The 25942-nt window shown below is 42.7% G+C and overlaps 1 protein-coding gene across 5 annotated transcripts in view; it reads left to right on the top strand.

Annotated features, from left to right (window-relative positions):
- The window catches only part of LOC103703829 (phospholipase D delta-like), a 73525-nt gene that overhangs the window by 18565 nt on the left and 29018 nt on the right, over positions 1 to 25942 (top strand). For all 5 annotated transcript variants that reach the window (XR_005512012.1, XM_039126838.1, XM_026803314.2 and 2 more), the window contains exons 2-6: positions 1027 to 1143; positions 13408 to 13602; positions 18558 to 18839; positions 18923 to 18991; positions 19193 to 19340. Coding sequence is in view for 4 of the 5 variants with exons in the window: in XM_039126838.1 (XP_038982766.1) it covers positions 1027 to 1143; positions 13408 to 13602; positions 18558 to 18839; positions 18923 to 18991; positions 19193 to 19340 (811 nt within the window). In the remaining variant the exon portion in view is untranslated. The remainder of the gene's footprint in view (positions 1 to 1026; positions 1144 to 13407; positions 13603 to 18557; positions 18840 to 18922; positions 18992 to 19192; positions 19341 to 25942) is intronic.

The raw sequence follows: 25942 nt of genomic DNA, 5'->3' as shown, positions 1-25942 counted from the left end.
TTTTTGCTTTGTAGGGAGAGCTGTTGAACTGTGTCATAATGGATTGTGTGCATTCTCCTAAGGAAGTTCATTCTCATAAATAACACCTTTATCTCCCAGCTACCTCACACAATGCTACTCCCTAATCTTTACCCTATGGAATCAGTGAGATATCATCATTTGAGGTTAGGTTGCACTACTTACTTTTATGGTAAAAGAAATGGTGATATTGAACTGACAAGCATTCGGAGAAGGGACTGCATATATAAGAAATTTGAGGGGAGGAGGGCCTTGCCATGAGAGACAAATTAAGCAGCTCTTCATGGATAATGCTGAATTGGTTGCTGGGACTGAAGAAGAAAGAAGAAAGACGAAAGGGCAACTAGAAGAAGAGAAGATATATGTGGATTCCTGCAGAACAATGAAAAATAAAGCTGCTCATAAGTCCTTCAAATTTTATCACTTAACTGGAAGCTATTTGAAGACATCAAACAAACCATATAATGACACTTTTCTAGTTGTTGGACTCAACATATAGACCACAACATTCCAAGTTTCTACCATAATTTGATGTAGAAGAAAGAACTTCTGATCTGAATAGTTCCTTCATGGAAGTAATGCTTGGAACCTACAAAATAGAAAAGAATTCAACTCTTTAAATAAGAGTCCTTACACCTTTTAATAGATAATCAAAAACAAAGATTGTATTTGCTAAATTAACTGATTTCACTTGTGTTGCAAGAAAAGCTTCTTTAAATTAAAGCTAAGGTGTATTTTTGAGTCCTTTGAATTATGTTATCTTAGTTGTTTGAAGACTCATTACTGTACTTTTCCTTTGGCGTAACATGATATGTCTCTCTAGCCATTACACTTGGCCAACGAACTGTAATGACTCTCGAACTTGTATGGTCTATTTGATGATACAAGCATTTAAAATTATTTATGTTTGAGAATTCAATGAATGCTTTGTATTATATTTTCGCTTGCTAGCAGTATAATTGAAATTGATCATTACACTGAAGTTTGATAGTCAGGCTTTGGGTGCAGGGAGGGGTTATGCAAACTCATGATGAAGAAACCCGAAAGTTTTTCAAGCATTCGTCTGTCATTTGTGTCCTGTCACCTCGTTATGCTAGCCATAAGCTTAGCATGGTTAAGCAACAGGTAAGCTGTACAACATAAATTCATTTGATTCTACACACAATCAGTGGAGTACAATATTTCATACATTAATATTGAATCATCTTGGTAATTTTTTTGGGTAATGTGACAATTATACAATTGAATTCGATGTCCATATGATAAAGAATCATCTTTATGCATGTTGAATTGAAGCTAAGATTAACTTCTTCAGTCAGCAAGTTCGAATTTGACATACAACATTTAATATCTGCTCCAGAAATATGCTTTGCTCAACCTTTTTACCAAACAATTTTTGGTAGTTTTGCTTCATATCCTTTCATTTCATCCAAAAGAGGCTAGTTAGAAATAAATTGCTTCGATGAAAACATAAGAAAGTTAGAAGGTTTATTAAATATACTAGCAAAATTATATATGTGGAATAAAGAGAATTTGTAGTGACTATTCAGTAGGCATTTGATCTATGTTTACTGCACATCCAGATCAATACCTGTGGTTTGGATACCGATCAATGACAGGTCTCAAAAGGTTATTCAGTATAGACTGGGAAATAGCAAGTCTTCAAAAGTGACATCTTGGGCAGGCCGAGTCGGAGGTTTTGGAAGGATGTCAACCTTCAAGTCCCAAGGTATAGACTTAGAATCTTAGGATGAAGTACTCGGCTGGTAGGCCGAAGTCATGCTTAGCCATTAGGCCAAATGGCATGCCAGCCTCCTACCAAGTATCAGAGCAGGCCGAAACGTTGAGGTTTCTTGTTGAAATACCAAGATTTTTGGCCAAAACACCAAGGGTGATCGCCGAAATACTAAGAATGTAGGCTGGGTGATGTAAATCGAGAGGGCGAGAGCTATCGACTTAGAACGAGGCCTTAGCGGAGCGGAGTCCAAAGATGGTGGTTGGCTATGTCAATTTTGCTGAATGTCTCTCAATGTGAGAGTGCCTTTCATTAAATAGAAAATTATACAGAGATATATCCTTAATTTTATGCTTCTACCAGCTATCATATCGCTCTAAATATGGGAAGATACATTGCTAATTTTGTGCTATGATATCTCTCTAAATATGAGAAGATGCATCCCTGATTTTGTGCTCCTAACAGCTATCATATCTCTCTAAATATGAGAAGCTATTTACCATAATTGTTATACAGATGTGCATAGCTCTTACTTTACAAATATATGGCTGTGTTGTGCGGCTAATATGTGCATGTAAACTGCTAACATGCATGTGTCTAAAACCCTAATGGGCTGGGCCAGCACACACCCTAATGGGCTGGGCTAGCACATACTTCTATCATACTGATATCTCCCTTCACATTGATGCTGGTTGATCAAGAAGCATCACTTTGCCAACCAGAAACTGATGACGCTGCTGGGTCATAGCCTTGGTAGACACATCAGCAATCTGAAGGTCAGTGGAAACATGCGGAAGAGAAGTGACATGAGGATCTACAACTTTTCGAATAGAATGGCAATCCACTTCGAGGTGCTTGGTATGCTCATGTCACGCCCCAAACCCATCACTCGGGTCGACCACGTGACACGGCCACATAATCCCTAAAGTAAAACCCTAGAGATCATGTAAGGCCTAAAAGGTACAATATTTCCAAAAATTTCCAAAATCAAAGATTAATGTAATTCAATCAAATCCAATTAAAATGTACTGATTTATTACATAATTTCAAATGTCCATAAATAAAAGATAAGCTACTTCTAACTATCTAGCAGTCTGACTCCAGATCGATCTCACTTCTTGTCCCACCCGACAGATTCTACGAATCCAGTGCCTCTGAAAAAGAAAGTAAGTGTAGTATGAGCTTTTCCAGCCCAGTAAGAATCCCAACAGCCACACACAGTAATAATGATAAAATCATCAAAGTAACAAATAAATGTCATTTCATCATTTCAAAAGCTCAACAAACAACAAGTATATATAACCATTTCATATACATAAATCCTTTTTCACATTATGTGATCCATTCACGTATTACTCTGATTCCCAAGTTTTAGAATTTATCACTTCTGGCTTTGAACTAACCAAGATCATAACCCAGTCCAAGACTATACAAATCCCACGCATAAGCTCGTGGCAGCTATCCCACGCGTAAGCCCGTGGAGGCTATCCTACGCATAAGCTCGTAGAGGCTATCCCACGCATCAGCTCGTGGCAGCTATCCTACGCATAAGCTCGTAGAGGCTATCTCATGACAAGGTTAGTCCAACCCATTTTACATTTCTAGTTTTACATGTTTAATCACATTTCAATCACATCACATATTTTCATAAATTCTCAAAAATATAATAATTCTTCCCAATTTAATTATTCCAATACTTTCACACTAAACCAAATGCACACCTCATATGTGTCATACAAGCTCATAAAATTAATAACAACATACTGATATAAAAATATCCAACGATAAATCCAATACATGCATAAATAGAGGTGCTCAAATGTAAGGATTCTTACAAGAAATTGTAGACCGACTCAAACAAGGATCCGAATTACAACCTATGCACTGGGGTGCTGAGTCCCCTGATCAAAATCTCCTGGCACCGCTGACTCTTCCCCTACAACATCAATTATAAATCACAAACTAAATTATTTAATATTTTAAACCATAATTCACATCTACTATGGGGTCCATCACCAGGTCTCCAAACATCTCAATCCCTCCAGATCTAGGGCAGTCGGGGTGGTCCGACTTCCACCCTTGTACCACCGGCCTACGTCGTCGCCCGCCGTGGCCGCAGCCACGCCGGCGACGATGGCCGGTCCTGGTGAAGAGACCAAGAGAAAGGAAGATCCCTCTCTCTTCATGGTTGGGAGTACATCTCCCTCCCTTAAATCTCTTTGGTCCAAGGGTAATAGCCATGGTGGCTGCCCTCTCCTTCCCCACCCCAACACGCCTCGGCCACCACTGGCCGAACCATCGCCGGCCGCCACTGTTGCAGTGGCCGGCGATGGGGGCCGGCCAATAGAGGGAGGGAAGAAAAAGTCGACAGAGGTCAGAAGAGAGGCGCTTACAGGCCCTCTGTCGTCTTCTTCTTCCCTAAGACCCGGATCCCCTCCCCTTACCATCATCATCAAGGACCACCCTGATGGTGGCTCGGCCCCCCACCTGACAGCAGCCACAATAGCTCCGATCTCACCGTCGTCGCCGGCCGGCGGCCAACCGACAAGAGGAAGAGAAGGGAATGGGATCACGAGGATGAAGACCTTGGATCCACTACTCCCCATCACCAATCAACCCGTAAATCCCTCATCAATCCTCGCACAGTCCCAATCAACGCCCAAATGCCATGGATGCCGGCCAATCCCGGCGGCCGGCGGTGGCAAGATCCGGAAGAGAGAGGCCGAAATAGGGGTACCCTATTTCGGATCCCTCTCTGACGATTTCACTGGCCAAAACCCAATTCAACACCGCCCTAACCCTAGCAAAGGAAGCACAAGGGAAGGAGCCACGCTTACCTCGGTCCGACGGGGTGTTCCGGCGACCTTTCCGGCGAGGAATCGGTGGAGAAATCCGTGAGCAACTCGGATTGAAACCAACGGATCCAAGGCCTCTTCGTGCGATTGGTGGGGATCTTCGTTGAAGGAAGGAGGATTTATGGTATCCTCCTTGATCGGCCGGCTCGCGAAATCCGCCGCCTTCCCCCACGATCGCCGTCTTCTCCGGTGGTAACTCCCCCCCCTCTCGCGATTCTTCTTCCACGATCGTGCCTAGGGCACGATCGTAAATGGTAGATGGGCCCGGCTTCTTCGGGCCGGCCCATCAATCTCTCTCTCTGTTTTTTTTCCTGATCTGGGTTCTCACAGCTCATGTAACACAAGATTAGTAGCAATCTGAATGGCACTCGTGTTATCAGCATGGAGAGGAGTAGGATCAGATTGAGGAAATCCAAGCTCAGCTAGGAGCCCATGAAGCCATTTAATTTTGGACCAAGCAATAGACATGGCACGATACTCTGACTCAGTCGAAGATTTGGAAACACGATCCTGCTTCTTACTCTTCCAAGATATTAAGGAATCTCCAAGAAACATACACCAACCCGTGACAGAGCGACGAGTATTTGGACATCCTGCCTAATAAGAATCACTAAAAGCAACAAGATGAATAGGAGAACCAGTTGGAAAGAACAATCCACGATTAGGAGAGCCTCGAAGATACTGAATGATATGGCGAACAACCGCCAAATGTAGATGCCGTGGGGATTGCATAAACTGGCTAACTTGCTGGACAACAAAAGAGATATCTGGCCATGTAATAGTCAGATAATTCAAGCTGCCAACTAACTGCCGAAATCGAGTAGGATCAGGAAGAAGATCGCCCTCCTCGCGACGATACTTAACATTTATTTTCAGAGGAGTGTCCACAGAGGAGGAGGGGTCAAGTCATCAAAACTAGGAAGAATAGAAACTGCAGGAGATGACTCAACATGAGTGGAAAAGAAGTACTGAGTCTTAAAGAAGACAACATTGCGAGAAACACGAATTCTGTTGGAGCATGGATCATAGCAAACAAAGCCTTTTTGAGAAACACTGTATCCCATAAAGGTGCATTTAACAGATTGAGCAGAAAGTTTGTGGCATTCATGAGAAGGCAAATGCACAAAGCAAACACAACCAAAAGTATGCAAATCATGATACCTAGGATGCTGACGGTAAAGACGATAATATGGAGAGTGGAGGTTTAACACTTGAGATGGCAATTTATTAATTAAATAAACTGCAGTAGACAAAGCCTCAACCTAGAATTTAGATGGAACATAAGACTCAAATAATAAAGTTCGAACGACATCCAAAAGATCACGGTTCTTTCGTTCAGCCATGCCATTTTGCTGTGGCGTATATGGGCATGAGGGTTGTGAGACAAGACCTTTTTGATGCAGAAAATTATGAACCCCGTGAGACATATCTTCTCCACTAGAATCATATCTCAACACTTTAATACCAGTAGAAAATTGAGTCTCAATATATGCTAGAAAGGTCTGAAAAATAGAGAAGACCTCATATTTGGAACGTAGAAAATACACCTAGGTAAACCGACTATAATCATCATGAGAAATAATAGGTGTAATGCCCCAAACATCACTATGAATAATATCAAAATACCTTTCTGCATGATTACCAAGAGAAGGAAAGGAAGAGTCTTACTCTTTCCTAATTTACATGTAGAAGAATCAAAGAAAAGGCCATGAGAAGAAAATTGATTTGTATTGCCCAACAAACCAGAGTTCAACAAATGAGACAAAATAGTGGAATTTGGATGGCTTAAACGTTTATGCCATACTTCACTCTTATTTTTAACAGCAGTATAAGCCATAGATATGAAACTAGGAATGGAAAAGTGCAGCAAAAACAATCTCCCAACTTTAGTCCCCTTCGCGATCATCATCCCTGACACCTGATCCTGCACAAGACAACCATCACGAGAAAAATGGACATCACAGTTGTTATCCACCAATTGACCAACGAAATAAGACTAGAAGAAAGTCCAGGCGATGCAAAAATATTCTTGAAAGATGAAGTAATATCCCTAACAATAGTAATAGATAAATTACTTTCATTAGCAATCTGAATATGTGATGAACCATGAAACAGACGAACATTTCTAAGCATATCAGATGAACCTGTTATATGATTTGATGCACCAGAATCAACAAACCAAGGCTGAGATGGTGTAGTACCCTTACCTTGCAGCCCTAAGGCTGAAAAGGCCGAAACAATCATCTGCCGCACCATTCAGGAGTAAGAACAACTAGTCCAGCAACCATAGAACTGTGTTGGGAGGGGGGGTCTCAGGCCCAAGCCCCCACGCCAAGCCGTCCGCCAAGGGTTAGGAGATTGCTTCAATGATTCACTGCCTTGGACCGATTAGAGGTAACACTCACACAATTGCAAGGATATTCAATGAAACAACTAACTTTATTCAACTCGGAATTGAAGAACAAACAAAAGAAAAACAGAAAATAAATTTAGTAGAGCATTAAAGGATCTCTGCTAGCCCAAATCTAATAAAAGGATCGGAAGGACCCTTTACTAGCCCAATCTAGTGGAGATTGATGTATCAACCACTAGCTCATGTCCTAGACAACTTATCTAAGGACCGAAATTGGCACAAGTGCCGCCCAAGCCTTTCGGCCGACTCTCTCAAAGAGAAACAAAACTCAACTCGACAATGGATGCCTCACAAAAGGCTCTACAACCCTTTAAATAACTACAGACTCCTAAGAAAAGAAAAAGATTCAGTGACAATTGATAGACTTCCAAGTTTATCTAATTAGTTAAGTTGGCCGCACGAGGGACCCAAACTTGGAAAGATTCCTTGTGGCGTGATGAAGCAAATCCTTCAAACATGGTAAGGGGGAATCTGGGACGCACATCCTGGTTGGCCGGGACGCGGGATCCGGTTGGCGTTGAAGACCCCCTGCTGAAGTTGGACTCCTCTCGGGACGCGTCCTGGTTGACCGGGATGCAAGGTCCGATCGATCTGTGCCATCTGTCCCACTGCTGAAGCTTCCTTTGCTCGGTTGGCTATGGAAGAGTCCTTGCTTGGCATGGACTCCTCCATGGATTCGTTGGCTTTCCCATGAAGACCGAACATGCTGTTTATGGCGTCGTCCCATGTGGCTCCCTTGGATTGCTTCTGTGTGGCTCGGTTGGATGCATGAGCGTCCCCTTGGCTTGGACTTCGGCTGGATATAGCATGCATGGAAGAGTCCTGCTGGGACTTGGTCACTGCATGGCTGGCCAAGGGCTAGGTGGCGTGCGCGCTAGGTGCGCGCTGGCAGAGTCCCAGTCCACCTGCGACTGGGCTGGCGGGCTGACCGCCAGCTGGCTGTGCATGAGGTCGGGCGCGTGGGCGCGCTTGCTGCTGCATGTCCCTGCTGGCCGGGGTCCTCTGGTCGTGCGCGGGCGGGCACGCGCTGGTGTGCGGCCGCTGGCTGTTGGGCAGGCGCAGGCGTGGGCTCGTGCTCGACTAGGCTGGGCGAAGGCACTGTCTAGCCTAGCTGGTACTTGCGCGCGCAGGTTGGACGCCGGGTGCGCGCGGGTTGGCTACCGTTTGCATTGGGTTGGCGCTCGGGTGCTCGTGGGACGACGCTCCGGTGCTGGCGAGGTTCGGCGTGTGCGGCCAAGAGGCTGGGCGTGCGCTTATTGTTTAGCGAGTGGGCGTGTGCATGCACCTGTGGTCGGGTGCCCGGTTGCGCGCGGCGTGCGCTGTGCGCGACCTGTTCCTGCGTGCGGTCAGGGCTCTCGCGTGCAAGTGCTGTGCGGTCGGCTGCCTGGCGCGCGGGTGCTGGGCATGGCATCTCGCGCAAGTCTGCAGGCTGTTGGGCGCTGCGCGCAGGCTGGTGTGTTGAGGACCCACGACGGCGCCACCACCATGGCGCAGGCCCGAGCACCGCACTGAGCCAATTGACGAGCCTTGAGGGCGGCCAACCCTTGGTCGGCCACTTAGGGCCACAGCAGACAGGCGCACTCGACCTCGCCACGACACTGCAAGCATCAGCCACGTGGGCCGCACCACACGCATGGAGCAATGCGTACGGAGGGGCCGCAGCCGGCATGGCACACGGCCAAGCGCCCCAGCACGCGCGTGGCACTGCGGCCAACCCGCAGTTTAGCCAGTCCCGCGCAACAACGCACGCAGCCATTCTTGGCCGCGCTCGCCAGGGGCCGTGTGCAGCAGTGCGCACGGCCAGCAGGGGCCTGCCCCGCAGGCCCGTGCGCCCGCAGGGCCGTGGTGTTGCGGACCCAAGACGGTCGAACCGCAAAAGAGGTCAGTCAAGCCAAAGTCCGGAAGCATTGGCCGAGGCCAACCTCGGCCAAGACCAACCAGCAGGCCAAATCCACTGCTTGGAGGCTTGCCAAAGCAGTGGCCAACCTCGCCAACAGCGCACACTCGTCAGGCGTGCGCAACCCACCGCACGTGTACACCGCAGGCACGCGGCCCTCCACGCGTACAACAGTAGGCGCGCAGACCCCTGCGTGCACACCAGCCCGCGCGCGGCCCTCCGCGTGCGGCTCTCCGCACGCCAGATAGCCAGCGCGCAGCCTTCCGCGTGCCTGACGCCCAGCAGCGTGTGGCCCTTCGTGGGCACGCACAGCAGCGCGCGGACCCCTGCGCGCACCAAACTCAGCATGCGGCTCTCCGCGCGCATGATCAGCAGCCGGGGCGGCCAACGCCCAGGCGCTAGGCCGACCCGACGCCACGCACACTAGCGCGCGCCCGACGCTCTGCGCCCACGCCCGCCTGGCGCGCCCGAACCTCGCCATGGCTAGACAGGGTCGGTGCGCAGCCAGACCACCAGTCCACGCCGTTCCAGCACCCGGCACACGCTCAACAACCTGTTGTGCGCACGCCAAGAGTGGGCATGGACATGGGTGATGACAAGGGGCACCAGCCCATGCGCGCGCACCTGAGCGCACGCACACAAGAGATGGATCAAATGCACGGCATGGCATAGCAAGTACAAGGCTCGGCCAACACTGCATTCAGCCGAGCGCAATCAGGCCAATCGGGTCAAAGGCAAGCGCATGGGTTGAGCCAAGCCAAAAACAACATAATCAGTCTGAGCCCATGCGCATTGAATCATGACTAGCCAGCGCATGCGTGCTCGAAGGCCAAAAACGGAAAGCCACAATCGGCCGAGCCAAAGGCCTGGCCAAGGGACAAGTGGCAACCATTCGCGCGTAGCAGCAAACAAGGTAAGGCCCTGCAAGACAGCGCTCGGCCAAAGACAGCAGGCCGAGCCACATGGCAGAAATCCCAACACAAGCGCAGGGCCAAACAAGGAAGAAGCACGCGCAGAATCAAAGGAGTCGTCCGCGGACTCTTCCATAAATATGGAAAGATACATCCCTAATTTTGTGGTATCATATATCTCTATATATAGAAAGATACGTCCTTGATTTTGTGCTCCTACCAGCTATCATATCTCTCTAAATATGAGAAGCTATTTATGATAATTGTTAACAGATGTGCACAACTCTTACTTTACAAATATATGGTTGTTTTGTGCGGCTAACATGTGCATGTAAACTGCTAAGATGCTTGTGTCTAAAACCCTAATGGGCTGGGTTGGCACGCACGTCTATCATACTGACAGGCTAGTGGTTACCACTATCCATGAATGCGAGGAGTGGTTGAACCACCTATCATGCATGGCAATAGTGGTCCATGTGGCACTAGGATAAGTATCTATAGTGAGTAGTGGTACCCATTTTTCTACTACTCATGACGTGAGCAGAAGGGTAGCGCTATTTACCATGCATGGAATAGTGGGCCATGCGGAACACTAGCAAGGATAACTGGTAGAAGTAATTAATGGCACCCATCTTACCACTATCTAGGTCGTGAGTGAAGTGGTAGCACTACTAGCACTCTTGGCAATAGTAGCCCATGTGGCATGCAATGGCAAGGATAAGTGTCAAGGTAGTTAATGAGGGTCACTTATAAATATCATATTGTCATGATGAAAAGGGATCCTTCGACATCTATATCAATGAATTCTATTTTATCTTAGCTTTACTTTATCTTGTACTTACCAACTGGATTTTACCTTAGATATCACCTACTATAGCCTAGGCTACAACCTATCCTTATCTATCTTCCTCGAACGGCGATGTGATGGTGGCGACAATTGTTGAAGGTCAAGGTATCTCGCTACTCTCGTATCTGCCCTTCAATCACCCTCTTTCCGGTTGCATTAATACTGGTGGCATGCTCATGCACTTATATACTTGTCTTGCCATTGACTTGTCAAACAAACTTTCTGACATGCACATCCCTACGCGACTCTTGCAAACAATCTGGAAAAGCAGTTCTTTCATGAAGCAATTAATAGATATGCCTAAATATAGAGAAAGTTTTTAATAAAACCTAGATATGTTTAACAAATACATTTGATAAAATGAGATTCACGAATGTGGTTTTAGCCTCAAAATATCAAGGTCTACTCTTCCGGTCATAAGACTTCAATTTTTCTTTGACACACCGGATCAGAATTATGCCTTTTTGCTCTCTCCAACCTCGATAGACAATATTTAGTTTGAATTTCATATCTCTTGAGAGCTATAACCTTTCTCAATATTTTAATGCTCACTGGAGAATCCTAAATAGTCAAAGGAAATGGGCACCCAGTTTTTTTGATCCATTTTCACTAAAGAGGGGTGCCATGAAAATAAAAAGGTGTAATGTAGATGTAGGTGGCATCCTTTGTCACATTGGGACACCCAATTAGATGTTTTGATATTGATTACTCGACTCGCTTATAAAGCACAAAGACTCACATGGCTTGTTACTCACACCATGTACTCCAATATGTACCCAAATCTCATTCTTTCTTTCTCCTTATCTTTATTGTTCTTGTACTTAAATATATACTAGTAATGCTTTATAAAATCTTCTATTCTTTGTTTCCCTTAAAGTTTTTTTACATGGTCTTGTTTCTGCCTGACTGTAAGCATCTTTTTCACCAACTTCTTTCAATTATTTGATTCGTATGTTTTAATGTTCCTTCGTATTTGAAGGCTGGGGCGTAAATTATTTGATATCATAGCACCAGATATAAGGAATTCTAAATTATAATTGATCACAACGGAGCAAGCAAAAGTCTGGGTACAAGTTCATTTCATTGTTTTGAGTTCTTTGATGATAATCCATAATAAATATTCTTCAGAAAAGAATACAAAATTGCAACGAAATATGTGTCCTTTTAAAGAAAAAAAACAAACTTTTGTTTTGGATAGCATTAACAGCAGTCAAAAATAATGTTCCAGTCAATAAGTCTAGAAGCTGCATGTAACTTTTTAGTTGTACTGAACTTGAAGGATCATGTTTGATATTGTGGTATGAGACACTAGTATCTTGAGGTCCATTTTATGTACATACAATGGAATTTCTACTTTGCAAATAATTTAATGTGAGTATGCTTCATGGAAGAATTGAAAGATAAGTACAATTCTAAATAATTCAAAGTAGAAATTCAAAGATAAGAATTTCTGCTTTGCAGAAGGTACATGTAGTTTATCTATTGAAATGCTTTGCTTCTACACTTCGTTGGATTAATTTTGCTGGAAATATTGAGCAAGATTTATCTTTATATCTCAAGATTAACATCAGGATGATCAAAATGAAATCCCTTTGTTTTATCCTCGCAGATCTCAGATATAACTATAAGTCTCCTGATGTTTTTTTTTTCTTCCTTTTATCAATGTTAGCCACAGGAGGAAAAAAAATTAGGAGTGCACAATTTGGCAATCACTAAAGTGTCTCCAAGAAATTTTTGTTGACATTTGGGCCATGCAGAGAGGGAATTTTTCCTTCATAAGCTCCTTGGTGCTGTCATTGCTTCAATCTTTCTTATTGATCAGAAACAAGCAGCTGCCCTTTATTTCTTTGAAGTGATTGAATTTACCCTTGCAACACTGGATAGCATGCTTGGTCTGGCCTAGTATTTGATAACTCTTTTTAAATCAATTAAATGAAATTGTTGAGACTCTAGAAGAAAGTAAAGAAAGGTATAGAAGAGACAGCTGACAGCCTTCTCCATGTTTCCTTATTAAGGTAATAAGTTATCAAGGAGACAGTGGGAGTGAGAAATATGATGTTTAAAAAAAGAGGTAAAACAAGAAAAAAACATGAAATAGTCCACCAAGAATGGAAAACTATCTTGGATTATTGTGGAGCTTAGTAACCCAAAGTCAAAACCAGTGTTCTCGATAGTTAAGCTCTCTGCTCTGTCCACCTCCAGCTTAGATCACTAAAAATTAAACCTAACTCTCTCATATATATATATAACTTGGACCCCTGATACAGTGTGCTATGATTCCTTTTCGTCTGTCTAATTCATAGCGATATATCTAAGTTGGATGAATCAATTAAGCTCTGAAGTTTCAATTATTATGTTATCTTTTTCACCAATTGCCTTATGTCATATAGCTCTATAAAAAGTAGAAGATATAAGTGACAACTACTCTTCCTCATTGTTTGAAATTTCCTGCTAAACTTGGGTTCCTCTATGATGACAGATCCTCTCTCACTCCATAAATCAATATCCCACAATACTAAGCATCATAAGAAAGTGTGTACAGCTTCATCTTTAGACTTTGTATGTGGATATATTTATGCATTAATGAAAATTGTTTTAGAATAGCCGTATGAAGAATATGTAGATAATATATCTTTTTCATTATGTAGCATGCTGTTGCATACACCAAGGTTCTCATGATACATCTATTGAACTGTGATCTAACCTTGTTTCTCATAATATCTTGATCCAGGTCGTGGGAACCCTCTTTACTCACCATCAAAAATGTTTACTAGTTGATACAGAGGCTTCTCGAACTACAAGAAAAATTACTGCATTCGTTGGAGGTCTTGATCTTTGTGATGGTCGCTATGATACACCAGAACATAGACTTTTTCGTGATCTCGACACTGTATTTCTCAATGATTTTCATAATCCCACCATTCCTGTGAGTATAATTTTTCTCCATTGTTGTTTCCTCTTAATTCTCATGTTTATATCTACTTTAATTGCCAATTTTATTTAGATAGACTCGGTAATAAAGTAGCAAGTTTAACTTCAAACTTATAGAGCATACGCTATGCATTTTACCTTAACTTGTGCTTCCATCTTCCATCTGTTGGGATCCCGTGCACGCCACAGAGGAATCAGAACGCAGCGGAAGAGGCATGCGCGGATTCGTGTTCATTGCATGAACGTATTTTTAAAACTGACGTTCGTAGATAGATTAGGACTAAAACTTTTGGAATTAAGGAAGATCAGATCTTCACCTTGTGCAGGTAGATGATCACCACAATCTGATGATCGTGGTATTGTAGGAAGGTTCGCTTAAAGCCGCACACGTGTCCGGCCTCTACGGCTATCCATACGAGGCAGAGGACCAATCCAAATGCCCGAATCTCCTCAGGGTGCTAGCTCTCTTGCAGAGATAGTTTTAGATGGCTGAAATCTCTCTCTCCTTTGTAGCAACCAACACTTTGATTGCTCTCTCTTGAGGAAGAGGAAGAGGAGAGGGAAGAAGAAAAGGAAGCACCCTTGCTGCCTTTTCTTTTTGCGGTGGAAGAAGGGAGAGAGGAAGAACCACACGCCTCCCCTTTTTTTTTCTTTTGCTTGCGGCTGAAAAACCCCAGAGAGAGAGGAGGGGCTGCCGTATCTCATAAGGAATAAGAGGAGGGGGCTGCACGCCCCCTTTTTTTAACCCTAGGCGTGAGCTCCTACAAATTAGGAGCTCACGTCTGTCCTTTTTTTTCAAAAGGAGGGGCGTACTTTTCTCCTCACGTAAAAACCAAGGGTTACGCCCCTCCCTCTTTTCCTCTCATGCCCCACGCTCCACTTAATCAAATTAAGTGGGGCGTGGGGCCTCTTTTATGGGTGTCTAATCCTTTTCTAAAGAGGATTAGGTGGCCTCCAAAACTTATCCATAAGAGTCCTAATCCAATTAGGACCCAATTGAATCATGACTCAATTGAACTCTTCAATCCTAATCCAATCAGGAGTCATCTTTATTTATTAGATAAAAATTAATTAGGACTTAAGAAATCCTAATTAATTGGTTATTAACAATACCATCATTTATCATTGAATTTTTAAAAATAATTGATATACAATGATATTATTTTTATTCAATCAATATGTGGTTATATTCATATTTATAATAAAAAAATAATATTATTTAAACATTGAGTAATGATTAATAATAAAAAATTATCATACCTAGTAAATAATAAATAATAAATGTTTTTGTCACACCCTGACTCGAACTCACGAGCGGAATGTATGGCAGATGGCAGCATATCTCTAGGGTTAAATCCCCATAGGACATGCTAGGTTTGCCTTTTTCATATAAATATCAACTCAAAATCTAGACAGTGGTATTATTCCAACAACAATACTTCTAGCATACTAAATTTGATATTATTGTTTAGATAATCTTATAAAGTAAAAATATATAATTTATCTTATCAATTCTTTAATTTAAAAAAATTATATATAAAGTCAACTAAACCCAAGTTTTCTTTTTGCTCAGCCCATAGTTCCCATCCAATCTACTCTTTGGCATTTGAAAAATGTAGAAAGAGATAAGTGAGCTAAAGCTCAGTAAGTAACCTAACCTCTAGTTGGATCAAACATATTATGCATAAAATATCAATTTTCATAATATAAGATTGTTAATTATAAACAAAAGCATGTTGATGTAAACTATATAAATTTCAAAAATATTTAATCCATCTTAACAAAAGATAAATTTCCAAGCCAATGTATTTAAACCATTCACTCTCTCCTTGTTTTTACGATTGTGGCCATGATTGGCTTGTGGTAAGCCTCGGAAGAGACTAGCTTCTAACTACAACTAGCATGTGCCAGTGATTGTCACACTAGAGGCCCAGAAGGAAATTACTTTGAGAGTACATAGAAAACATGCTTGCGGCAGCATGTAATAGTGATCACCCTACTAGCATGGCCCAGAAGAAAATTAGCTCCTGACTACAATATACTATCAATCAGCATATGCTAATGATCGTCTCTTTGGAGGTCCGAAAGGAGATTAGATCCTGAACCCATGTGATCATAGTCAGACTAGAGAGCAAACATCATATCTGATTAAATCAACACATTTATCGATGCAACAAACATTTGTTTTATGCTCGGCACGTCTCATGTTTGATCTAATATTTTAAAATACTTTTGTATGTCGAGCATATATGATATTTAATTTAAACATAACATATACATAAATAATATTTGTAACTTAAATTTCAAATAGTTAGACTACTATTCAAATGCATGTATAAAATTTAGCAATAAATCGGTTCATATAACATGCATGATAAAAATACTAGTAGCAGATCAAACGAAATGCTGAGAATATCTTCAACCAGATTACACACGACCTAGACCGAATATATAAGTGATTAGATTTTTTTCTAAAATGAATACAGATGCTATTTTGAAATCTTGGAAATCTTTAGGTCCGTAGACCCACTTGGGACTCCACATCTTAAATTCTTCTAGATCAGAAGTTATGACTCTAGATCTACCTACTGGTAGCCAAGATTTGGGTGCACATCTGCAAGCCTAAAACTAACCCCCCAGGAGTACCAAATATCCCCGGATCCAAGAAGACTTGGCAATCACCTTGAATGCAGGGTTGAGACCCGTCATTCGTGACCTATGGTGTGGCTACAGGGAGGTGGAGGACCCCCCCGTTGGCCTCACCATCACTCGATGAGGAGAGAGAGAAGAAAGAGATAGAGAGAGAAATAGAAAGAGAGAGAGAGAATGAGAGAGCAAATGTGAGAGAGATGAAGGCAGGGACAACACTTCCACGAGAAGAAATACAGAGGAGGAAGAGAGAGAGGAGAAGAGAGGAAGGAGGGCAGAGGCTCGCTATTAAGGTAGCCTTAGCTCCCGGTGACACGATGGAGGGCACCTATGGAATAGGGACGACCCTTTATCTTCCATAATAGGGTCGTGTGGGAGTGAAAAGGGAAGAAAAAGAAGCGGAAGAGAACTTATTGTCGAGGTGGTCACGGTCCTGGCATGCAAAGCAGTGGTATGGCAGCTGCTGTCGCAAAGCAAAAAGCAGGGGATTCACGGATGAAGTAGGGAAGAGGAGGAAAGGATGAGATGCGAGTGGAGTCGGGGGCTTGATTGGGTCTAAATAGGGAGAGAGGGCGGTGAGGGAAGGTGGTGGCCTCCCTGGTAGGCGATTTAGAGGAAGGTGACAACCTCCCTACTGGCTAGCAGAGGGAAAGCCGATTGGGGGAAGGGGTTGGGGTGCTTTGGCCAATCAGCAGTTGGCTAATGAGTCTCGAAGAGAGGGATTGTTGATGGGCGCCCAAAGTTTGGTGGGCGCTACCTCAAATCGATAGTAGGGTGGTTCCTTGCGGCCTGAAACATCGGTGCCCCTGTTTCGAAATGAAACAATGGACCATGGTCTACCGTACCGGCCGGTACAGGCCGGTACGTACCGGTCTGGCCTGAGACCGGTATCGGATTAGCGTGGAATCCGATACTGGTAGTTTATTGTTGAAGAACTGGTACGGACCAGTACGGAACTGGTATGTACCAGTCCGGACCGGTACCGGTACGCCGACCGGTATCGGTACGCCGACCGATACCGGTACGTCGGACCTTGCAATGGACATTTAATTTTTTTTCTAATTTTTGAATTGAAGTTGTCAAACCATTCACCAACTTTTATTTTGTTGATGTTGGCAAGCCGTCTGCTGACTTTACTATGGGCGAAGTTGGCAAAGCATCTGCCGATTTTATTCTAGGTGAAGTCAGCAAATTGTCTGCTGACTTCGGTTCAGGGCCTAGATGAACTTGGTCTAGATGGACCGGCTCTTATAGTTTGGTACTAGTATTTGTTACTAATATTAAATAACAAAGAGAATTGTTATTAAGTATTAAAAATAAAGTTGTTTTTGTATATTTTGTTCAAATATAATAAATAATATTAATAATTTAATATTAATAATATTATTTAGTTAACAATAATTAATAGAGTAACTATTAGTTATTAATGTATTATTTTTATTTTAAATATTTTAAATAATTAATATGTAGATAATTTTATTTAATTCAAAGACTTTGAACTGCAGTTTTTTTTGATATTCACTTCCTAGACAAACCAAATGGTGAAATTTCACTTTTAGTAAGTCATTTTTTAGAAATTGATCACTTTCCAATTCGGTTACTTTCCTATAAACCATGTGCCCCCTATGTAGGCGATGAGAATCTGCAGAAGAACTGTTTTAAATCATATAAAAATAAGATTGTTATTTATCCATGTTGATCGTGTGTTATGATATTAGTATATGCAACTTTGAACCTCCAGTTTTTTTTTTTTAATGAGAAAATAATGTGAATTGTTGGACATATCATAGTCTCTTTTAGTTCTTTCGGTACTCTGGAGCAATGTGCCTATGGATATTTAATCAGACTACAACTGTTCCAGCTCCTTATTCATATCTATGGCCTTTTAACTTAATGCTGTAATAATAGCCAAAAGATGATTCATTTTTTATTTACTTTAGGTTCTGGTTGTGCATACAGATAGAAGATTTCTGACACTATCAGACTATGGTAACAAGTGTTACTCTTGGATAACTATTCGACCTAGAAGCTAAGAAAAACAGTAATCGAAAATCAATAAGTGAGTGTGCACTGAAAATGTTTAAATTGTTTTAAGCAATAATTAAAAATCTTTTTCTTGTTATAGATCTGTTGGACATGTCTAGTGCACTTATCACCCTTGAGTTTATCAGGTTTCATTCTGTAACTTGCACAGCGTCCCCTTTTTACATAGAGTTGGGAACTTGGGATCTTTATCTTTAGGTACTCTGTAATTCTCTTGCAATCTTGCATTTTCTTTTTGTCCTTCTTGGTGATGTACAGGGACAAACTAAAGGCCCAAGACAACCATGGCATGATCTACACTGCAAAATCGATGGGCCTGCTGCCTATGATGTCCTTGAGAATTTTGAGCAGCGCTGGAAGAAAGCATCAAGATTTTGGGTGCTTGGACAGAAATTTAAGGGAGTAACTCACTGGCATGACGACGCCTTAATAAAGATAGATCGTATCTCATGGATACTTAGTCCTTCATGTAGTGATCCTTATGGCGATCCCAATTTGTGGGTTTCTGAGGAAAAAGATTCTGAAAACTGGCACATTCAGGTCTGTGACATGTGACTTACCAAAAAGTAATTGTTCTATTTTAATTATTTTTAGATCCTTATTAATGATGTTCAGCTTATCAGATTTTCCGATCTATTGACTCTGGATCGGTGAAAGGGTTCCCCAGATCTGTGCATGAAGCTGAGGCTCAGGTCTGTCCAAAGACACAAGTCCTTTTTATTCAAATGTTCTTGATTTCAATGTTACTCAAGAATCAAGATACTTTATTGTCATTCTATATGCGAAGTATACTTATGCTATTATTTACTAGAGCTAGCAATGTATTGGTTTGGAATTGTGAAGAATAGTGTTTTTCTAAAGGACCTTCTTTATTTGTCAATGATCTATAACAGAATCTTGTTTGTGGAAAGAATCTGGTAATTGACAAGAGCATCCACACAGCATATGTAAAGGCCATCAGATCTGCGCAACACTTCATATATATTGAGAATCAGTATTTTATAGGTTCTTCTTATGGTTGGCCATCTTATCAAAATGCAGGTTTGAAACATTCCCTTCAGTACATTTACTATTCGAATTCTACTTTATTACATTTCGTCTGTACTCCTGGAATATCTGATAGTATTTCTCTGGAGCCAAAGTTGGAAAACTAGGATACTGCATTTTGTGTGTTCTTAGGATGTGCCTATATATCTTTGCTGTGGCCGCATGGGATTTTGCTTGCCCGATTTCTTGATCAAGAAATACCTTACATAATGAACTTGCTAGACTTTACTGTGTTAAAGTCCCATTATTGTCTAAACAGCAGTTTACAACTCATTGGAAAACTCTTTAGTTTTAGATCTTATCAACAATTTGAGAATCCATCTTGGCACATCCACGTGGTACTGCTTAGTTTTAGTTGGCCTTTAACTTATACAAGGAGAGTTAGCTTTTATCTTAGAGCATATAGGGTTGAAATGCATGGTTGTTGCAAAGATAGTGGTCATAACATCCAGGTAATGTTTCTTAGCTATCCGAACACAGTAGATTCCAAAGGAACATTCCTAATCCTTGTTGAATTCAAAGTTTATACTTTAGTGATTAGAAATTTTGTAAGTTTCGTTGTGATGAGATGATTTGTTGTTCTGCTCTTGGAGTGGAGTCTGCGTGCTATCAATTAACTCCATCAAACGCCCCTTAATTGGTTACATTTTTATCTACATCAATTTTGTGTCAGCATATTATAAACTTGAGGCTGGCCCCGGCAAATATACTAACCTTGTTTAACTGGACCTGTTTGTTTGTTATTATTATCTTTTAGCACTTCTAAAGAATGCCTCTGCATTGTCAACCTCATGAATGACTTTCAAAAGATGCCAATATTTAAGGTTGATATCAGGGTAGGCCGAATCGGACTGAACCGCCTGGTTTGGCCCGTACCGAACCGACCTGGTGGGAAACCGGGTCGGTTCACCTATTGAAATCAGTTCTAGCCCCAAACCAGCCAGAACGGGTTCCAAACTGACCGCAACCAGCTGGAAAGGCCCGAATCAGTCGGAACCTGCTGGTTTCATTCGAACTCGGTGCGACTCGTCCGGTTCCACTGAGTCGACCCGGCTTGGAACCAGGCCCCTTTCCCCTCTGCTTCTTGTGTTAAAAACAAGTGTTGGGTTCGGCCTTCCGAATAGTTTGTTTTGGACGTTTGTTTAGCCGTAAGATGGCTAAACAACTCTCCCTCCCTCCAATTTGCAAAATCATACTGATTCAGCACGATTAAAGGAAGATCCAAGCCTAAATAAGGTGTGCTTTTCAAGATCCGCTGTACCGGTACCGGTGGCCGGCCGGACCGGTACACAGTACCGGTTCGGTACGTACCAGCCGGTACAGCGAGCCAAAAATTTGGATTCCTTTTTTTTTAAAATGTTGTCTCTGTTGGATCTTAAATTAAGTAAAGATTGATATTTTTTTATTGCTTTTTTCATGATTTTTGATGTTTCTATGTTTAAATTTAGGGTTGAAATTTGAAACATAGATGATGCATGTTATTAGCTCCTCCTGTTCCAAATGATAAAATGATACTCATAAAATATCTTCAAATTAAGATACAATCATTTACATACATTACATTTAAAGCACTCTCGGATATCTAAAATCGGAACGAGTGTCGATGGCTCTCGTAGATATCCGGATCATAAGTATAGTCAGGAGGAGGTAAATTAACCCAATCAGAAGGAACACGCGCTAGGTTATAAGAACTGTCGGATCTCTCGCTCACGCTCTGACTCTGAGAGGTGTCTTCTGATTGTGTAGGGGGCCATCCAAATATGGCGGAAGCAAAATTCGATGCACCATATCCATATTCATCAGGCTGAGGCTGTGGATAATAAAATCTGTATCCATATGCGAGCTCATCTGTAGCCGTATCTTGTCTTCCTGAACGACCTTGAGGAGCCCGTCTTCTATATCCAATGATATCCTCACGGAATCTATCAGGTGGTCAACCGTGGTCCATATCCTGTGTAGCACCCATAAATTGGGACTCACCGGTGAAATAAAGACCACCCTCCGGCTGTGTCTCATAAGTAGCATACTGTCCTCCGCTCCCTCTATGGCTAGAAGAACCGTCACCACCAGAACCTTCATCGCTGCTGGTCCAAGTCTCCTCGACACTCTCCATTGGGACCCTTTGTTTTCCTTTTCTGGCCCTCTCTGTCTGGCTATGTCGTCCTTCTCTGCCGAGCATCTCTCGATCAGCTCTCTTGGAGGGTGTCTCGTACCAATCATATGATGACTGGCTCCCCTGTGCCTGCAGCTGATCAGCTCTGGGAGTGCGTGAAATATTGCGCTCAGCCCATTGCTCTGGATCGACCCTAGCCTCAAAGGCTATGAAGCTAGCTGGTCATGGAGGCGATCCTGGCTCGTCAAGCTTGGGGTCCTACTGCTGACCTACAAGCTAGCCGAGTAGTGGATCATCGTCATCATCGGTGAAGGTTCCGTAAATCGGATCTGCATACTTGAGCTCTGCTTTCTCCTGAATGCACTTTAGCCTCAACCGTAGATTGTAGTGCACATAAACAAGATCGTTGAGGCGCTTTTGTGTCAAACGGTTTCTTTGTTTGCTGTGGATAAGGGCGAAGGTGGACCAATTGCGTTCACAGCCACTAGAGAAGACTGTTTGGGAGAGGATCCGGATAGCTATCCGCTTTAGATTTCTCGCGGATCCGCCAAAATGCACCCACCATTCAGCTGCAAAAATATTTATGAAAATTACTTATATGATAGTTCCATATTAGTAACTAACACCAGGTGAATGTCTTTCTGATGTGTCACGTACCTGGATTCATATTGTGTTTGCTGAGGCAGCCGCTCGTTGGCCAAAACTGTAGCTGCCCTCTCTAAATAATTTGCTCTGTAAAAAAAAAGCATGTTCTACCATATTAATAATTGAAGATGCCGGTATACTTACATATGCTGGTAATTACTAAATCATAATTACCTCTTCAAGACATAGGGCCGCTTTTTCTGGATCATGCTCCATCTTGTAAATCACATTACGCAAAGCATCCAGAAGTGTTTCATCCATACCAATTCCATCTATGCTGTACTGAAACCGGGGGTTTAGGTAGTATGCTGCACATATACGAGACTATCTTAGCATAATTATATAAGTACATCCATCACTATAATTGTCACTATAATTATATCTTAGCTTACCTGCTAGATGCAATTTCTTACCCATTTGCGCTTTCCACCGTCGCTCAATGATGTTGATGTATGACTGGCCATGCGCTGGATCTGCCTTGATAATCTGATCCTTTGCCTTGACCATCATGTGATACAAAAACCCCATCTGGGGGCAGATTTTACTATCTATGGCCCACAGCACTTCATATAATGGTTTGATAGCCTTGACTATTGTGGTAGCCCGCTGCCAGAATGACTGTCTCGTCACCAAGTCTTCTATCTTGCTCCCTTCAGTGCTGGCATAAGAATATCTATCATGCCACTCGGGACTGGTAAACATCTGACGTAGGGCTCCTCTCTTCTCGAGAATGCTATCAAGTGCGATGAAGTTGGTAGCAAACCGTGTGACTTCTAATCTCATAATCTCTCCCCCTGCATACTTTCTCATCAGTGAAAGGATCCAATTATGGTTATAAATATACCTGGTGATGCATTGGGCTGTCTCCACCATTTGCTGCACCCTACGGATCTTTCCAATGTCCATCAGCATGAGATCGATACAATGTGCTGCACATGGGGTCCAAAAAATATGTGGTCGCCGCTCCATCAAGATCTGCCCTGCAGCCTTATATTGCGGCCCGTTATCAGTGACGACTTGCACGACATTCTCCTCTCCTACCAGATCAATCACATCCTCCATAAGTTTCAGCATGCACGCGTTGTTGTGCACATAAGCCGAAGCATCAACCGACTTGTGGAAAAAAGTCTTCGCATCACAGTATGTCAGAAAGTTGATGCTCCGCCTAGTCGGACCGGTCCAACCATCGCACATAATGGTTAGTCCATATATGAGCCACTTGCTCTTGTAGGAGTCAATCCAATTCTCCAGCTCCTCCTTATTGTTGTCAAGAAGCTCACCGTAGATGTCCTTCGGGTTTGGAGGAACTACACCGGGACCGGCAGCTTATATGGTGGCAATGACAGACCTATAGTACGTATTGTCTGCTACATTCGTTGGGATGTGGCTGAAGTGAAATCAGGATCCAATAGCTCGCCATATAGTTTTCTTCTTATCCTTCATCCACATTGTGTCTACCCTCTGCTGCCTTGAATCTCTACTGGGGAGAGCATGCGGATCTACATCATGAATTGTCGCTCCTTGTGGAATTTCTCTAGATAACTTCTTTCGGCTACCAAAACTACCTAGCATAGATGCAATCCGGCCACGTTCTTTGCCGACGCCCTCCCTGACTGAAGTTGTCCTCAAGAACTTTGGATCTTGTCTAGTGCTCCCAGAACCGCTGCCCGACTCGTATACAGAGGGCCCAAATCGAGCCCTATGCCTGGCCACCTCCTCCTGCTGCCACTGATCATCCCGACTTGCCTGCATGGCCGCCTTAATATTTGCCTCCTCATCTAGATCCTCAACCTCCTCCAGCTCCCTAGAGTGATAGGAAGGTGGCTCTGCCGCTCGGCAATCGACCTTCGCCCTCTTCTTGAAAGCCCTCTCCTTCCCTTCTTTGGCCTCGGCGAGATTCTGCCTCATCAGCATACGAATCTCGCCAGGACAATTCGGGCACGTAGCAACCTCACCGGAATTTCCGGCTAAGTGTTGCTTCAACCTGGTTACCCCTCCTCCCTTGAAAACCTTGTCGCAAAAGTTGCATTGAAACTGGTGCCGTTGCCCCTCTCTTCCAAGTCTTCGCCCATAAGACCAGCCAATATCACGCTTTGTAGGGTTCATTTTTCTTGATGGCTCCATGCCTCCATTTCTATTATAAATGTACAACATATCAAAAAATTAAGCTAATGGAATAAATTTTCGCATGATCTTATTTTTTAAGCGATTCATAAACTATTTTTTTTAAGCTACTTATTAACAAAATTAATGAAATAACATAGGACAAAAAAACACACCTTAAATAGTCTTCGTTGGATTTTTTGGGAAGGACCTCTTCTTGAATTTGTGGGCTATCTCTCAAATTTTTCCTTCTCTGGTTACTCCTCAGAGCCCCACTGAATTTAAGAAATCTAGACTTTGGAGTTTGAATGTTCTCGTTCGGTTTTTTATAATCGAACGAGGAAGGCCAAGACGCAAGAACCTTGCTCTCAGCCATCAAGTTTAAAAAAAGTGGCTGAGCCACTTCTTTCATTTCAAAAGCGAAAGAAGTGGCCACTCGGCCACTTCAGACAGAAGTGGCTGAGAGGCCATTTTCTTTTTTTTTTGAGAAGAAAGAAGTGGCCTCTCGGCCACTTCTTTTTCTTTTTGAGAAGAAAGAAGTGGCCGAGAGGCCACTTCTTTGTTTTTTTGAAATGAAAGAAGTGGCCTCTTGGCCACTTCTTTTTTTTTTTGAATGAAAGAAGTGGTCGAGAGGCCCCTTCTTTGTTTTTTTGAAATGAAAGAAGTGGCCTCTCGGCCACCTAAAAAAGCTGTGGCCTAGGAGCAGCAACATATATATAATAGCATAATAGATAGTTTTCAGGGTGTGAATTTCTTATGACTAATCCTGAGGAGCGATGAGTTTCTAGTATGTATGATGGGAAAATCTCAGACACCAACATGTACATGCCAGACACTAAGGCCTTCGAGTGAGAGTCCAAGGCATCTCAATTGGAAAAAAAAGTGCTAGACTCAAAGCTTTCTATAATATTCCCCTACAATCAGCTCACCCCACCCCCACGCCCTAATCCAACCCCCCCCCCCCAACCAAAAAAAAATCCCCCTTACTCTATGTGCACCTTGGTGTTAAACCTTTTGAGGATGAGCCCCATATCTCTTGCTTAGCATCTTAATAATTGTGAGTTCTTGGGTTTTGAGTTCTTAATATCTAACAATCAAGGTCTGGGAAATTGGGCCATACCGCTCGATTTAGGCAGCACCGAATCGACCCGGTGCCATATCGAGTCGGTTCGCTCTACAAAAACAGTTCCGGCCCCCTATGGGCTGGAACCTCAACGACACCAGTCGGAACTAGTCATATTTGGGCCGAAACGGGACGGTTCCGTTCGGTTCGAGGTGGACTCGGACCGAGTCAAGTATTGTGGCATTATTGCTACAACGCGGGCTTTATGGCAATAATGCCACAGCGCGGGCGCTAGCTTTAAAAGCCGAATGCCATTGGAGGGGAAGGCTTTTATCTACATAGAGCTAAGACTTTTCCTTTCCAAAAAATCTATAAACAACACCGATTCAGTCTATCAGAAGGAAGAGCCAAGGCTAAATAAGGTGTGCTTCTCCTCTAACTTCTTTCTTTTTCAGGAGAGAAAGGAGCTTGAAAAATAGCTAAAAATTGCAAAAAAGAGATCATACCAAATTTTTCTATTTGGGCTTATTTTTTTATATATTGTAGATCTATGGAGATGTACATGCTTACATAAAAATTTTAATTTTTGGGTTATATATAAATTTTAAAAATTTTAAATATATATTTTGGACTAGAAAATGATATATTGTTTAAAAATAAATAAAATATTAA

This window comes from Phoenix dactylifera, chromosome 5, assembly GCF_009389715.1.
Source record: "Phoenix dactylifera cultivar Barhee BC4 chromosome 5, palm_55x_up_171113_PBpolish2nd_filt_p, whole genome shotgun sequence".
In the NCBI taxonomy this organism is placed as follows: Eukaryota; Viridiplantae; Streptophyta; class Magnoliopsida; order Arecales; family Arecaceae; genus Phoenix; species Phoenix dactylifera.
This window is presented reverse-complemented; position numbering and strand designations above follow the sequence as displayed.